The 14336-nt window shown below is 42.4% G+C and overlaps 1 protein-coding gene across 4 annotated transcripts in view; it reads right to left on the bottom strand.

Moving 5' to 3' along the window:
• Window positions 1–13769, bottom strand: part of NRG1 (neuregulin 1) — a 984863-nt gene extending 971094 nt beyond the window's left edge. For all 4 annotated transcript variants that reach the window (XM_075352470.1, XM_075352472.1, XM_075352475.1 and 1 more), the window contains exon 1: window positions 12327–13769. In XM_075352470.1, the coding sequence (XP_075208585.1) occupies window positions 12327–13308 (982 nt within the window). In that variant the 5' untranslated portion in view covers window positions 13309–13769. The remainder of the gene's footprint in view (window positions 1–12326) is intronic.
• Window positions 13770–14336: the final 567 nt, after the last annotated feature.

Below are 14336 nucleotides of genomic sequence, written 5' to 3'. Positions count from 1 at the left end.
CACAAAGAATCTTTTTTCTATATGCCTACTCCCATAAGGGAATCCGGGTAGAGCTGCTGTGAGTAATAGAATCCATCAGATCATTTGAACTAACAGTGGGAGGACGCAGGTCCGCACAGAGCTCCAGGATTCAAGAAGTCGGTGAATCTGAAGCCACCAGCGGCAACAAACCTGGATCCACCCAGCAGAACAAGGGATAACGCCAGCTGAGACAGTCCCTCATCCCCCAGAGGAATTATACATCTAACACCGGGGTTGTGCGAGGGCGCACAACTAACCAGGTGAGCAATTCTATAGTATAAATATACAGAAATCACTCCACGGGTGCTTCTCATATGCTCTATATTTTTAGCTCTACAGTGATCTATATTATCATATACACATTGGGTAAGCTTTTGGGCTGTTCGAGCAACAGTCTCATGCATGGTCAAAAACATTGGTGACACATCATGTGAAAAAACATGTCAGAAAACTCAAATGTAATTCACTAATGTGATTTATGGGCTTCTGATAAAAAATGATTTTGGAAATGGTGGTGTTGTGAAGGTAGCCCGTCTTGGTCAGGTTGCAATCCAATTTCCCAGGTCCATATATACCCAATCTCTTTATTCATTAGGGGGACATGGGCACTAATTTATGATGAGGCTGCAATCTACAATTGAATTGTTTTGTTACTGCCTGGATACCTTTTTCTTGAGTCCTTACATACATTAGACAGCCTGACCTCATCTGCAGCTGACCATAGATAGACTCGGGGATAATGGGGGCATAAAAAAGCTGTAGCAAATATGGGGTTATGGATGAAATGTTTGTGTCAGCTGGAATTCTGCGTACAAAATTATTGGCATTCATAAATGTATCAGTGCATGTTCACTAAAGAAAGGAGCATCTTTAATATTTCCTTTATGCAAGAAATATTACGTGCTAAAATGTAATGCTGGCCATATACTATAGTGTATTGTATAACACCCAATGAAAGCTAGTTGCTATAAATTCTCCCAAACTACATGAAAACAGTGGACAAGCATGTATATCCAGAAATGCAGGCTTATGTCTTACCCATATCTATACAGTAGGCACATTACATCTTTGTATATATCACATATGTCAAACTCTGCCCTGCAGGAGGATTTTATTTGGCCCGGGAGGTCAGGCGCCCATTATTCTGTATGGAGGACTATGTGGGAACCATTATTCTGTATGGAGGACTATGTGGGGTCCATTATTCTGTATGGAGGACTATGTGGGAACCATTATTCTGTATGGAGGACTATGTGGGGTCCATTATTCTGTATGGAGGGCTATATGGGGTCCATTATTCTGTATGGAGGACTATGTAGGGTCCATTATTCTGTATGGAGGACTATGTGGGGTCCATTATTCTGTATGGAGGACTATGTGGCGCCCATTATTCTCTACGGAGGACTATGTGGGGTCCATTATTCTGTATGGAGGACTATGTGGCGCCCATTATTCTGTATGGAGGACTATGTGGCTCCCATTATTCTGTATGGAGGACTATGTGGGGCCCATTATTCTGTATGGAGGACTATGTGGCTCCCATTATTCTGTACGGAGGACTATGTGGGGTCCATTATTCTGTATGGAGGGCTATGTGGGACCCATTATTCTGTATGGAGGACTATGTGGGGCCCATTATTCTGTATGGAGGACTATGTGGCTCCCATTATTCTGTACGAAGGACTATGTGGGGTCCATTATTCTGTATGGAGGGCTATGTGGGACCCATTATTCTGTATGGAGGACTATGTGGCTCCCATTATTCTGTATGGAGGACTATGTGGGGCCCATTATTCTGTATGGAGGGCTATGTGGCTCCCATTATTCTGTATGGAGGACTATGTGGGGCCCATTATTCTGTATGGAGGACTATGTGGGGTCCAGTATTCTGTATGGAGGACTATGAGGGGCCCATTATTCTGTATGAAGGACTATGTGGCGCCCATTATTCTGTATGGAGGCCTATATGGGGCCCATTACTCTGTATAGAGGACTATGTGGGGCCCATAATTCTGTATGGAGGACTATGTGGCTCCCATTATTCTGTATGGTGGACTATATGGGGCCCATTATTCAGTATGGAGGACTATGTGGGGTCCATTATTCTGTATGGAGGACTATATGGGGCCCATTATTCTGTATGGAGGACTATATGGGGCCCATTATTCTGCATGGAGGACTTTGTAGGGTCCATTATTCTGTATGGAGGACTATGTGGGGCCCATTATTCTGTATGGAGGACTATATGGGGCCCATTATTCTGTATGGAGGACTATATGGGGCCCATAATTCTGTATGGAGGACTATGTGGGGTCCATTATTCTGTATGGAGGACTATATGGGGCCCATTACTCTGTATGGAGGACTATGTAGGGTCCAGTATTCTGTATGGAGAACTATGTGGGGTCCATTATTCTGTATGGAGGACTATGTGGGGTCCATTATTCTGTATGGAGGACTATGTGTGGCCCATTATTCTGTATGGAGGACTATGTGGGGTCCATTATTCTGTATGGAGGACTATGTAGGGCCCATAATTCTGTATGGAGGACTATGTGGTGCCCATTATTCTGTATGGAGGACTATGTGGCGCCCATTATTCTGTATGGAGGACTATGTGGGGTCCATTATTCTGTATGGAGGACTATATGGGGCCCATTACTCTGTATGGAGGACTATGTGGGGTCCAGCATTCTGTATGGAGGACTATGTGGGGCCCATAATTCTGTATGGAGGACTATGTGGCGCCCATTATTCTGTATGGAGGACTATGTGGCGCCCATTATTCTGTATGGAGGACTATGTGGGGTCCATTATTCTGTATGGAGGACTATATGGGGCCCATTACTCTGTATGGAGGACTATGTGGGGTCCAGTATTCCGTATGGAGGACTATGTGGGGCCCATAATTCTGTATGGAGGACTATGTGGCTCCCATTATTCTGTATGGTGGACTATATGGGGCCCATTATTCAGTATGGAGGACTATGTGGGGTCCATTATTCTGTATGGAGGACTATATGGGGCCCATTATTCTGTATGGAGGACTATATGGGGCCCATTATTCTGTATGGAGGGCTATGTAGGGTCCATTATTCTGTATGGAGGACTATGTGGGGCCCATTATTCTGTATGGAGGACTATATGGGGCCCATTATTCTGTATGGAGGACTATGTGGGGTCCATTATTCTGTATGGAGGACTATATGGGGCCCATTACTCTGTATGGAGGACCATATGGGGCCCATTATTCTGTATGGAGGACTATGTAGGGTCCATTATTCTGTATGGAGGACTATGTGGAGCCCATTATTCTGTATGGAGGACTATATGGGGCCCATTATTCTGTATGGAGGACTATGTGGGGTCCATTATTCTGTATGGAGGACTATATGGGGCCCCTTACTCTGTATGGAGGACTATGTGGGGTCCAGTATTCTGTATGGAGGACTATGTGGGGTCCATTATTCTGTATGGAGGACTATGTGGGGCCCATAATTCTGTATGGAGGACTATGTGGCGCCCATTATTCTGTATGGAGGATTATGTGGCACCCATTATTCTGTATGGAGGACTATGTGGGGTCCATTATTCTGTATGGAGGACTATATGGGGCCCATTACTCTGTATGGAGGACTATGTGGGGTCCAGTATTCTGTATGGGGGCTATGTGGGGTTCATTATTCTGTATGGAGGACTATGTGGGGCCCATAATTCTGTATGGAGGACTATGTGACTCCCATTATTCTGTATGGTGGACAATATGGGGCCCATTATTCAGTATGGAGGACTATGTGGGGTCCATTATTCTGTATGGAGGACTATATGGGGCCCATTATTCTGTATGGAGGACTATATGGGGCCCATTATTCTGTATGGAGGACTATGTAGGGTCCATTATTCTGTATGGAGGACTATGTGGGGCCCATTATTCTGTATGGAGGACTATATGGGGCCCATTATTCTGTATGGAGGACTATGTGGGGTCCATTATTCTGTATGGAGGACTATATGGGGCCCATTACTCTGTATGGAGGACTATATGGGGCCCATTATTCTGTATGGAGGACTATGTAGGGTCCATTATTCTGTATGGAGGACTATGTGGGGCCCATTATTCTGTATGGAGGACTATATGGGGCCCATTATTCTGTATGGAGGACTATGTGGGGTCCATTATTCTGTATGGAGGACTATATGGGGCCCATTACTCTGTATGGAGGACTATGTGGGGTCCAGTATTCTGTATGGAGGACTATGTGGGGTCCATTATTCTGTATGGAGGACTATGTGGGGTCCATTATTCTGTATGGAGGACTATGTGTGGCCCATTATTCTGTATGGAGGACTATGTGGGGTCCATTATTCTGTATGGAGGACTATGTGTGGCCCATTATTCTGTATGGAGGACTATGTGGGGTCCATTATTCTGTATGGAGGACTATATGGGGCCCATTACTCTGTATGGAGGACTATGTGGGGTCCAGTATTCTGTATGGAGGACTATGTGGGGCCCATAATTCTGTATGGAGGACTATGTGGCTCCCATTATTCTGTATGGTGGACTATATGGGGCCCATTATTCAGTATGAAGAACTATGTGGGGCCCATTATTCTGTATGGAGGACTATGTGGGGCCCATTATTCAGTATGGAGGACTATGTGGGGCCCATTATTCTATATGGAAAGCTATGTGGGGACAATATTCTGTATGGAGGCTATGTGGGGCCCATTATTCTGTATGGAGGACTATGTGGGGCACATTATTCTATATGGAAAGCTATGTGGGGACATTATTCTGTATGGATGACTATATGGGGCCCATTATCCTGTATGGAGGACTATATGGGGCTTTATGAAGGGCTGTGTGAGGCCCATTTTTCTGTATGGAGGACTATGTGGCGCCCATTATTCTGTATGGAGGATTATGTGGGCATGTTATTCTGTTTGGAGGCCTATGTGGGGCCCGTTATTCCATATGGAGGGCTATGTTGGGCACATTAGTTTGTATGGAGGACTATGTGGGGCACATTATTCTGTATGGAGGGCTATATTGGGCCCATTATTCTCTATGTAGGACAATGTGGGGCATATTATTCTGTATGGAGTGTTATATGGGACACTTTATTCTGTATGGAGTGGTATGTGGGGGGACATTATTCTGTATGGAGGGCTATGTGGTGCCCATTATTCTGTATGGAGGACTGTGTCGAGCCCATTATTCTGTATGGAGGACTATGTGGGGCCCATTATTCTGTATGGAGGACTATGTGGGGCCCATTATTCAGTATGGAGGACTATGTGGGGCCCATTATTCTATATGGAAAGCTATGTGGGGACAATATTCTGTATGGGGGCTATGTGGGGCCCATTATTCTGTATGGAGGACTATGTGGGGCACATTATTCTATATGGAAAGCTATGTGGGGACATTATTCTGTATGGGGGCTATGTGGGGCCCATTATTCTGTATTGAGCACTATGTGGGTCTCATCATTCTGTATGGAGGACTATGTGGGGCCCATTATTCTGTATGAAGGGCTATGTGGGACACATTATTCTGTATGGAAGGTTATGTGGAGCCTATTTTTCTGTATGGTTGACTATGTGGGGCACACTATTCTGTATGGAGGACTATGTGGACACATTATTCTGTATGAAGGTCTATGTGAGGCATATTATTCCATATGCTGTATGGAGGGCTGTGTGCAGCCCATTTTTCTGGTTGGAAGACTATGTGGGGCACATTATTCTGTATGGAGGGCTTGGAGGGCTGTATGGGGCCCATTTTTCTGTATAGAGGGCTTTGCAACGCCTATTATTCTGTATGGTGGACTTTGTGCGGCCCACTTTTTGGGTTGAAGTGCTATATGGGGCACATTATTCTGTATAGAGGGATATGTGGGGTACATTATTCTGCATAGAGGGCTATGTGGGGTACATTATTCTGTATGGAGGGCTATGTAGAGCACTTTGTTCTGTATAGAGGGCTATGTGGGGCACATTATTCTGTATGGAGGGCTATGTAGAGCACATTGTTCTGTAAGGAGGACTAAGTGGGGCACATTATTCTTTACGAAGAACTATGTGGGACCCATTATCCTGTTTGGAAGGCTATGTGCTGCCGAATATTCTGTTTGGAAGATTATTTGGGCAGATTATAATGTCTGTAGGATTATTTCGGGTACATTATCTTGTATGGAGGACTATGTGGGGCCCATTTTTCTGTAAGTGTACTAATAAATGAATGCAGAGGTGACAGAACTACATAACCTAGGAATGGAAATTCTATGTGCTAACCGTTATAAACCTGTAACATAGTTCTTTATAATTTAAACCAACACAACACGACTGTCTTCGTTGATCATTACTATTTGGGGGACACAAAGTAAATACATTAGGCTAGTTCATTAGACCTATTCATTACACATCATGTATTATATTCCTCTTACCTAAATGTTAAATCATAATGATTTGTTTCACTCCACAACACTAAAAGCTTCTCTCTTGAACATGATAATGTCCTAAGCCACTATTGTGGGAGAGTTTATGAATGACTGATAAAAAATACTTAAAAAAAAGCCCCTTACTTGTTGAAATAATGTTTCCATTGTGACTCGAAATGATTGTGCTCTTTATTGTATCAGTGCAAAGAGAATTATAATAATCCATAACCGCTCATCCCGATCAACAATAGTAAATGTAGACTGCATTATTAACACCAACTAACCAAAGGAGAATCCCATAAATAATTTGATATTGTCAGTGGCAGTGACCGCTATAATAAAGCATCGGGATGACAAACGTGTTCAATTGTAATGCATCATAGTGAGCACAACTGTTAAATGCAATCAATGCGCGATGGTGAAAAAATGCTGAGGAACCCAAATATTTGTAGAATATTTCCATCTCGCGAATACAAATGTATATAATAAATATAATTGACACACACAATATATAGGCCCTGTTGACCACGTATTCAAATTTGCTTTAAACACTTTCAGCATGTATACTTGCATAGTGCAAATTACACAATATATTCTTCAATAGAAAAAAACAAAAAAACATTGTGCTTGCTACATAGCAATGTTCAGCTTTATGTTAAGTAAGGTCCCAGAAGGGTATTTTCCATGTTTTACATCTATCAGAGAGAGCTGGGGATTCCTCGCTCACGTCAGCACCACACCAGCTGAACAGCTCCCTACTGCCTATAGGCCACTGAAGAGGCAAAAAAGCTTAGTACAATGCTATATACTAATATTTTATAAACAGCAATTTTATAAATTATAGCATTGTATATCATTATTTTCACATTTTTTTATCTGTGCCTTGAGTTACAATCCACTACACCTAAACCACCACTAACAGTATTAATTATCAATCCATATTGAAAATACTGGGCTGTTTTATGCTCACTGATTGGTTAGTGTTAAAGGGGATGTCCACTACTCGGACATACCCTTCTCCATCAGAGTGTTTTCAATAGTTGAAATAAAAACACCTATGCTCACCGCAGATGGTGGCGCTGTTCCAGCAGTTTCGTCTCATGCTCTCCTGGGGCTTATGTGACATTATTACGGCACGAGAGACCCACGACCAATCAGCACCGACTTCCCTCGCCCCTTAAGATGTGTTAAACATCAATAGGAAGTGAGTGGCCAAACACAGCTCTGACTTCCTCTTGATGCTCAATTTATACGAAAGTGAGGCGAGTGAAGCCGGCGCTGATTTGGTATAGGGCTCGCATGACATAACGTCACATAAGCCCCAGGAGAGCGATGGATGAAATGGCTGAAACGGCGCTACCATAGGGGATGAGTATAGGTGTTTTTATTTTAACAGGGGAAAACACTCTGATTGGGAAGGGGATGTTTGAGTAGTGGGCAAACCTATTAATATATTTGTTGAATGAACAAGTTTAAAAACATGCAAAAAAATGGTATATAGTAGAGTAATAACCACGTTCTGTTGCTACAGAACACATCGAGACATCATGAAACTACCACTGATAAAACGTAGCCAATATAATGCCCAGAAAACTAGACCAGAGTATGGTATTATATACTGTAACAAACTGGTCCTTGCAAAATGATTCAAAAAGGCAGAAAATTATTTGGATACTATGAAACCATATAAAAACACTAATTCTACCACAGGCAAGACCTCAATCTTTCATAAAAGCCATCATTGTATACATTCACATACAGTTTGTTGTTGGTAATTTTGTAATCATTAAAGGGATTATCCAGCATTTTAATACTGATCAATATTAGATCAGTAGTGGTGAACCTCCAAGCATCCCTGGCCAATTAGCTGGTTGAGGAGGCCATGATACTTCTATTAGAATTGCAGCCTCTTGCAATCTGATTTGTACTTGCCTGTACCGTTCTTTTCACTTAGATGGATCTAAGTAAATAAAATATGGGATAATGTTGAAAATTTTGCACCATCACTAAGAAAAATACAATACAGGTAAGTACAAATGAGTCTATGTAGATATTGAAGAGGCCAGCTCATTGGAAGAGGACAGAGTCAGACTCCCACAAATCTAATATATACGATAGATCATCAGTTTGAAAAAGCTGGATAATCCCTTTAACCAAATAATATCTCCAACAAGGCCATTTATTCCAATGCAACAATTAGTACACATTGAGACCACATAGAGCCACCACTATCAGTTAGGCCTTCACAGCATGAGTGTACAATATCCAAAAATGTATGGCTTTAACAACATCATATAAAACCATTTACTATTTTACAAACAGGTATCATTTGTATGGATGTACTATTGACAATACATCAGTGAAAAATATAGACTTAGAAAAGCCATTCTTCATCTAGGGTCTGTTAGGGTCACCTGAGATTTCTGGGTAAGATATTACTAACATCTCAAGACACTTTTTTACAAGGTTTCAGCCTTAAACAAGGGCCTTTAGTAGTTGTGTGCCCTAAAAGATGCTTGAAAACAATCCCAACGTATTTTATTTGGTGATGATATCCAGACTCATCTGGTGATGCATTAGGGATATGCCACCCATGAGTCAACTAATAGCATGGCCACACAAAAATGCAAGTGGTATAACAGGGGTGTGTAGCTCGGCAAGAGAAGAACTGAATACCAACCCCTGCCTGTTTCTCCTCCCACGTTATGTCTCAGGACACACCTAATGCGAAGCTGCACAGGTTGTTGATCTATATCAGATGGTTAGAATTGTATAATGTAACGTCAGCATTTATAAGGAAGGTTTGGACAGTTTGTATTTAAGCAAAAGCTGCATCAGAGTGTTTCCTACCCACATCCAGATGGAACAATCACCCAAGCACCTGCCATCATGTTGTGGTGGTGGCACAACGTACAGTGCTCTATATAAATAGCATAGCGATGAGAAGTACGTCTCCATGATATTTACTTACCACCGATTCCATTTGGTGGTAAATAAGATAAGTGTAAAACTTCTGCATAAAATGGAGCTGCTCAACTAGTCATATTCTTTGTCCTATGGAGTTTATTGTCATTGCATATTAACTAGGGATGATCGAATACCTCAAATATTCGGCTTCGCGAATATTTTCCAAATAGGTCGCCGCTATTCGACTATTCGCGAATATTCGAAGCGCAATGTAAGTCTATGGGAAACCCGAATAACAACTATTCGGAACTATTCGGGTTTCCCATAGACTTACATTGCGCATTGAATATTCGCGTAGTGGCGACCTATTCGTGGAATATTCGCGAAGCCAAATAAGTGAGGTATTCGATCATCCCTAGTATTAACCCTTTTTTCCATTACATAATATAAGACAGGTTAGGAAGAATGCTTTCCAAAGTTTCCAAAGTTTCAAGAATTCAAAAAAGATGACTGCCTTCTTAAATAACCCCACAAAAAATACCAAACAAACCTGTCCATGGGTTGTTAAGGTTCAGCTCGATTCACTATAGTAATGTTGGGCTGCAATACTAGATAGAACCAATGGACTGGTGGGTTGCCATTTTTTAATAGATAAATCTAAACCATATGACTTGATGAGGGATATGTAATGTAAGAGATCAGCAGTGCTCAGTGACGGAAACAGTGGGAGAGAGTCATGCTCAGATCTATTATCCTAACATTAAAACTAACAAAAGATGATACGTCTGCTGGAACTCATGATACCTATAGAAGAACGGAAGCATGTACATATAATTAAGAGCTAAGAGATGCCTTGTCTATGGTAAGGGTAGAGAAAATGGTAAAAAAAATTATGTAGATACTTTAAAGGGGGTCTTTCACCCCCTGAATAGCAATTAAGCTGCATAAACATTTATTTAAATCATACTAGTTAAGTATAGTTTAATTTAATAATTAAAAATCATCTTTGATATACAAATGGGGGCGCGGGTGCACCCTTGGCGTGGTCGATGCCTTTGTGCTCCATCGCGTCCTCTTATTTGTATAATAAAGCTACTCCCTGACTTGTCTAATGCCCAGAGCGAACACTGTCCTTTCTGGGCCTGCGCATCGACACTGCATGTTCGCAGTACGCAATGGCTGTAGGCTTGCCTCATCCAAGGAGCCAGACATCATTGCACGTCGCGCACTGACCCTATAAGCGCCACCACAATCATCCAGTGTCAGTGCACACAGCGTCACAGACAAGTCAATCAATCTGGTATCAGATTTCTTATGCAAATAGGAGGGCGTGACGTTGCACCAAAGCATAGGCCCCGCCATGAATCCCCAAAAGTGCCCTCATTTGCATATCAAATAAAAGTTGATTTTTAATTAAATATTAAGTTATACTATACTTGTCTAGTAGGATTTAAATAAGGGTTAGGGGCCCTATATAAATGGGTACTCAGCTTAATTCCTATATTGGGGGTGACAGGCTCCCTTTAAGTGGACCAAATGAATTGTAAGCAACGAAAATTCACCTAACTGGTTTTACTACGGAGATCAGCAGCACCCGGCCCTCAAGTCTGTGATTATATCTTGAATAGGCCTGAGTATGGAGCAGATAGTGCTCAGATCTATGACTCAAAACCCAAATAGTACACAACCATATGTCTAAGGGAACTTATGATACCCATATTAGATTGGGAACCTGTGGGCACAACAGAGGGTTAAGCTGGGCCAATTATATGGCAAAACCTCTGTACATATGGATGCTGTCACTGCACCAAATCAATAGTAGACAAACGTAGACCAAACGGCATGCACTAAAAATATGTAATGACAGAGGAGATCAGCAGCCGGCCTGCAAATCCTGAATTGACCCTAATCATCTAAGGAACAAGTGATACCTAGATAACCTTAACTTCAAATAAAGCATTTATGCCTGCCGAAACGTATGCTACATGTATGTAATGGAAACATGACAAATATAACAAGGCTAAACACAAAATCACATTTTAATGACTCCCTTATGTTTTAATATCCGTTTGGGCACTGTTCTCTCCACATTTGATCACTATATAGGATATATATATATATATATATATATATATATGTGTGTATATATATATATACACATATATATATACATATATATATATATATACATATGTATATATATATATATGTGTCTGTATATATATATATATATATATATATATATATATATATATATATATATATGTGTATGTATATATATATATATATATATATATATATACATATATTATTGTATATATATATATATATATATATATATATATATATATAGTCTTGTGCTTTGCATTTGGGAAGAATTCTCATCCCTTCCTTGGGTTGCTGCATTTCTGATTGTTGGTGAAGGATGACGTAAATTAAATTGTCACTTTAGAAATGCCTAGTAATAAACAATCTCGCCATTTGACAGATCTATAACTTGTTGAACTGTTCCTTTTTTTCGTCACACTTCTTCCCCTTTGTCGCCCGTGTTATTTGGCAGTGCTTCATATTAAATACCAATATTTCATTACCAATAATGCCCATTCCATATCAGCAACCAGAGTAGATTTCTGGAATTATATGATGTTTTTTTAAAATTTTATAAGGCAAAAGTTCTGATAACATACTGTCTGCTCATACTGTGAAGGTGATCCGATTTAGTGGGACTCCACTATTACTTGTTCCCTTGCTGATTGCACCATCAATGCAACAAACAATACTAAATCAATTGTCATTCTATTGATCCAAATATGACAATACAGCAAACTTCTATACTGCATAAACTTTTCTATACTTTCTATAAGGAATGAAGACCCAATGACAAGATGATGTCAGACCCCTCTACTATGATGGCTAGAAGCATGGCATGAGCAGCAGAACTCAGGAACTTACCACAACCTCTGCATAGCACCCTGCCAACATCCTTTTTCATATTCCTGCCAGTCTCCAGTGGTGGGAAGGATGTTCTGAAGATTGAGCTACTGTTGGTTGGATCCATGAAGAATATATACCTGCTGTCCTCCTTCAGCTTCACACAGCTGGAACCGAAATCCCCTTGCACTGTTATAATCGAGTCTTTCTCCAAGCCTGCAGATTTCACTGCCCAGACCTGATGCACCTTCACCAGGTAAGACTGTGGGATTCCAGGAGCCACAGAGGAAGCTGGACCATCCAATGTGGTGAAGTCAGAGAAGCCACTGAGTGTTATGGTGGCAGCAGTACTAAAGCTGCCTGCAGAATGAGCTGTCCAACTGTTGGCAGTGGCTACCTGTTCTTGGGATGCAGGACTCACCACTGACACTATGGTTCCATTCACCTGCCCTTTAACCACCTGTCCTCTTCTCCTCCCAGAAGTAACCAAGTCCCCTTCCTCTGGCACCTTCCTCTTGCGCCCCTCTGGTGCCTGCTGTTGCTGCACTTTGCCCTCAATCACCACCCTTGAGCGTTGAGCCAGTTCCTGAACAGAGCCTGCACTTGGGGATGAATAACATAGGGCTCCACCACCTCCACCAGCACCTGCTACAACAGCAGCCAGGAGTGCCCCTCCAGCTACCACTGCAGCAGGGAGAGGAGGAGCTGGAGAATGAGTAGATGCTGCAGCACCAGAGCCACCAGCACTACCAGGAGCACCGGTCACTGCAGCACCACCTGCTCCAGCACCTCCAGCAGAAGAAGATGAAGAAGAGGAGGAGGCAGTCACTGCAGCCGAAGTCCAGAGAAAAAACAGGAGTGCACCATAGCAACAACCCCAACAACAGGAGCAGCCACCACCTGCAAGACCAGAGCCTGGACCAGGCAGCAGGCAAGGTGCAAGACCAGCAGCCAGGGATGATGTGGAGGAGGAAGAAGAGGAGGATGTGCATTGCAATCTCATGGTAAGCTGTCTCTCCGGCGTCTTTGCTAGCAGTGTGCACACACCTCACCCCCCAGCCTAGTGCTGGGGCTCCTGGGGAGGAGATGGCAGGAGACCTGATTGAATGAAGGATGCCTTTTGGGAGGGGGAAGCAGAGGTTATTTCTTGGTGCAGCAACAAGAGGTTGATGGGGCGGAGGTTTTGCAGGACCCAGTAGACTTGAGGCTGGTGATGATGAGAATGAGAAGAGCAGAGGGGGATGTGGCTGAATTAGGTTAGTACGTTTCCAACAAGCCCAGGAGAAAAATAGAGAAGAGCAAGACAAAAATTCAGAGAGAATTCAGATGTAGGGTTTTCAGGGGAGATGATGCTGTAGCCAAGTCCTGACGCTTCTGCATGGAGGAGGAGAGCCAGAGTCTGTGCTGAATGGTTTATGGAGACCAAACCTCCTGTGTGAAGTGAAGTGATGCTGCGGCTGAGGCTGCTGCTACAGACTGAGGCAGAGACACACACATATACACACTTACACATGCAGAGGACAGGGAGGAGGAGCAGCAGCCCTCAGGATTGCTTCCCTCAGCCATGTGTACTTCCAGGGCTGTTTACATTCAGCCTTTCACAGTGGATTTCCACTCACTCTTCTTTTATTTTGCTTCTAGAAAGAAATATGGACATCATTAGGTGGTGTTTTGTACACAAACAATGCACACTACACAATAGTACAGGCAGACAGCTCATAATTTGGGAACTGGTGATCAATTCAGCGCTCCACATCATGCAGAGATTTTCAGGATGATGATATATCCACCTTTTCACCTTAATAATGGAAAAAAAAAAGCAAAGCGCTCCTTAGCGCAGAAGAACCTTAAAACATCATCAAGGACACGTTCCTGGGGGGTTGGTAATTTGCCCACCTGGGTAAGATGTGCATATGACAGGCACAATAACTATGGTGGGTTCAGGGGTTGCAGTCACACCCATGTCCTAGAGTTCAGAGGGATCCAAAAAGGTCCTTTTCAACCCATATGACACCAATGCCATTAAAGGGA

This window comes from Anomaloglossus baeobatrachus, chromosome 1 (assembly GCF_048569485.1).
Source record: "Anomaloglossus baeobatrachus isolate aAnoBae1 chromosome 1, aAnoBae1.hap1, whole genome shotgun sequence".
Taxonomy (NCBI): Eukaryota; Metazoa; Chordata; class Amphibia; order Anura; family Aromobatidae; genus Anomaloglossus; species Anomaloglossus baeobatrachus.
Note: the sequence above shows the minus strand (reverse complement) of the source record. Positions and strands in the feature narration are given on the sequence as shown.